At 34.0% G+C, this 2,980-nt stretch overlaps 1 protein-coding gene across 1 annotated transcript; it reads right to left on the bottom strand.

Annotated features, from left to right (window-relative positions):
• Positions 1-446: 446 nt before the first annotated feature.
• On the bottom strand, positions 447-2,463 carry LOC131634253 (AP2-like ethylene-responsive transcription factor AIL5). Its single transcript, XM_058904901.1, has 8 exons — positions 2,234-2,463; positions 1,883-1,965; positions 1,750-1,758; positions 1,555-1,643; positions 1,394-1,467; positions 1,256-1,306; positions 1,084-1,160; positions 447-1,009 (listed from the first exon to the last, which is right to left on the bottom strand). Exons 1-8 carry the CDS (start codon positions 2,461-2,463, stop codon positions 447-449), a joined length of 1,176 nt encoding a protein of 391 aa, XP_058760884.1.
• Positions 2,464-2,980: the final 517 nt, after the last annotated feature.

Raw genomic sequence — 2,980 nt, 5'->3', positions numbered from 1 at the left:
TCATTTTAATTTTAATTTTTAATTTTGGAATACCAAATATAAATTTTGGATTGTTTGATCTTTAATCAAACCATTGTGATGTATGCAATGTCTTTCGCCTTTAATAGTTCACGTACAAATAACTCTTGTTGGTTATTTTATTTTCTTTCTAATTGACAATCTTAATAATACAATTAGAATCATTGGATGGAAAACAAATCTTCCATAAATTTGAGTCATCCGAACTGTCCGGTCTTGATTGTAGGTGCTTAAGGATTCGAACTTATGATTTTCAGAATGAGTAGTCCGTCCTTACACAGAAAATTTCTGTGTACTTGACAATTTTTATTTATGAAATATTTGACATGCATAACAAGTATGTATGCTGAGAAAGTAGAGATTTTCTATCAAAATTCTCAACTGTATTTCTCAAAAGCAAGTGAAAAAAAAAAGTATAACAGAAGTAATCAGTTAGAAATGTTGGAAGCACCATTCCATACTGCTTGATACATAGGAAATGACCCCTCTTCTGTTGACACCAAGTTTGGTAATCTGCTGATATTGGAAGAACACAAGAAAGTCTTACTCGTATTGTCAATATCGAAAACCCCTCTAATCCCTTCTTGCGGATATTTCAATTCAACTTCTTCTTGTTCATCATCGTTAGACGAATTCAGATTTCTCTGCATTAACTCTCTAAACACCGAGGATTTTAGGAGAAGTCCTAATGCTGTAGGTGAAGACGGCTTAGTAGGGATCATAGAATTTGAAAACTTTTGCTTCTTTGTATTTTCAACTTGCAAAAGCTTTTCTGGATTGATGGTTGAGTTGGATGCATCAATGTTTACTCTTGTTTGGATTGAATCAGACACTGCAAATGGTACTTGAGGTTCTGTGCTTGGCTCTTGTTCTTGTGGTCGTGGCCGTAACCATCTGATGTAAGTGCTTAAGTCAAAATTTGTCACTGCATTTATTCCTCGGTACTCAATGGCCGCGATATCGTACGCGCGAGCCGCCTCTTCTTGTGTACCTTTACAGAAAAATACATTGATCACATCAGTTATAATACAAATTTAGAATGAGTTTAGGGTGTGGAAAACTCACCGTAAGTCCCGAGGTAGAGATACTTGTTGCCGAAAACTCTCCCAATCCTTGCTTCCCATCTTCCATTGTGATGGTGTCTGCAATAAGTTTTCATAGTTATAGTAACATGCAAGTATTATTTTGTTAGAAACAAAAGATAGAGTTTGAGTGCACAAGATAGAAAGTGTTTCACCTTGCTACACCTCTATATTTTGATACACCTCTAGAAAAACCACTGCTCCTTCTATAACAAGAAAAGAAAAGAATACATAACTTGAAAAAAATATCTGAAGATTTAAATGACAGTTCTTCCATATGAAATGAGATTTACCTTCTCAAAGAAGCAAGATACTCTTCTTTGCTCATATTTATCATTATCTCAATTTCTTTCTCGTAGTCTGGTACCTGTGTCCGAAATATGAATAACAATTATAAAATAAAAACACCAGAGACGGAGAAAAATAGTAACATAACAACTAATATACAACATACTGGGAAATTTGTAAAAGTCGATGTTCCCCAATACTTGAGTGCAGCCAAATCATAAGCTCTAGCAGCAGCTTCTTCATCATTATAAGCACCTACACAAAAACCGAGTGTGAAATCCAAAAGGTTAATTAATTAATTTCTACTATATGTCATGTTATTAAGAAAACATATATGAATCTAACATTGAATTATACTTACCCAAATATACTGTTCCATATCAGCAAAAGCATCAAATCCACATTAACAACCATAATGCAATGAACAAGTTGTTAGAAAATGAAAGACAAAACAAAACAAACTCAAATCATGATGCATTCAATTCAAAATCTACCTTGTTTTCCTTTTTTCTTTTGAGTAGGATTCCATGTCCCTTTATCCCATAAATGAGCTTCATACCTTCCAGTCCACCTATGTCTGCATCACAAAAATATCCATATTAGCTCGAAACCAGGGCCGTCTTTGAGGACATGCGAGACCGTCTTTGAGGACATGCGAGACGGCTACCACACATGACTCAAAATTTGGCACGGTTAAATCATAATTAAATAAAGTCTCATAAATATTTGTTACAGTTAAATCATGACAAGATAGGGCATATTTATTTTTCCACATTAAACTCTGATTAAGACCTCCAAAAACTTAAGACGTCACTGCCTCAAACAAAAAGAAAATCATCACATACCTACTAACACCTCTAAACTTTGAGCTTCTCTTCACAGTTGTTGCAGTGGATTGACCACTCAATGGCTGCTGTATTTCTGATACATCACCTGGTTGTTCATTCCCTCCTAACACCGACGAATCTCTTCTCCGCCTTTTCACACATTTAGTACTTTGAACAGAATCATTATCCAACACGAGAATTCTATGACTTCTTGGACTTAGTTCAGATTTCACAGTGGTAAGCTCCATGATCAATATATGTTTATGGTTCAAGTCGTGACTGTAGTTTTATAAGCTATGAAAAATTTGTTTCATGCTTATGTTGTCTGTTTGTTATATTAACTTGTTTTGGTAATAAAGACATTGAAATGTCGATGATAACATTACCATAAAACAAATTAAGTTTTGCCAATATCACAAAAAACAAAGAACTTGTAGCAAAGACATTATGATTAGTGAGGTATAAAACAAAGTTATCCAGTTTGATGTAGTGCAATATTTTACTAGAACTATCCAGAATATTGCATTGATATGATCAATGTTTAGAAAAGTTTCTTGTATTTGTAATTTGATCACTTCCATATGCGTTATAGAGTTATAAAATGAGACCAAACATAACTATGCTGAGGATTCTATCATATAACCCCTAAATATATAGTTCTCCCAGTGGTGCGGACTCAGGAATTTTAGGCAGTCTGGGCAAAAACATTACACCATTAATTATTTACCTGTTTTAATTTTCACACCCTGTTTTTACTAATTTTGT

This window comes from Vicia villosa, unplaced genomic scaffold (assembly GCF_029867415.1).
Source record: "Vicia villosa cultivar HV-30 ecotype Madison, WI unplaced genomic scaffold, Vvil1.0 ctg.001263F_1_1, whole genome shotgun sequence".
In the NCBI taxonomy this organism is placed as follows: Eukaryota; Viridiplantae; Streptophyta; class Magnoliopsida; order Fabales; family Fabaceae; genus Vicia; species Vicia villosa.
This window is presented reverse-complemented; position numbering and strand designations above follow the sequence as displayed.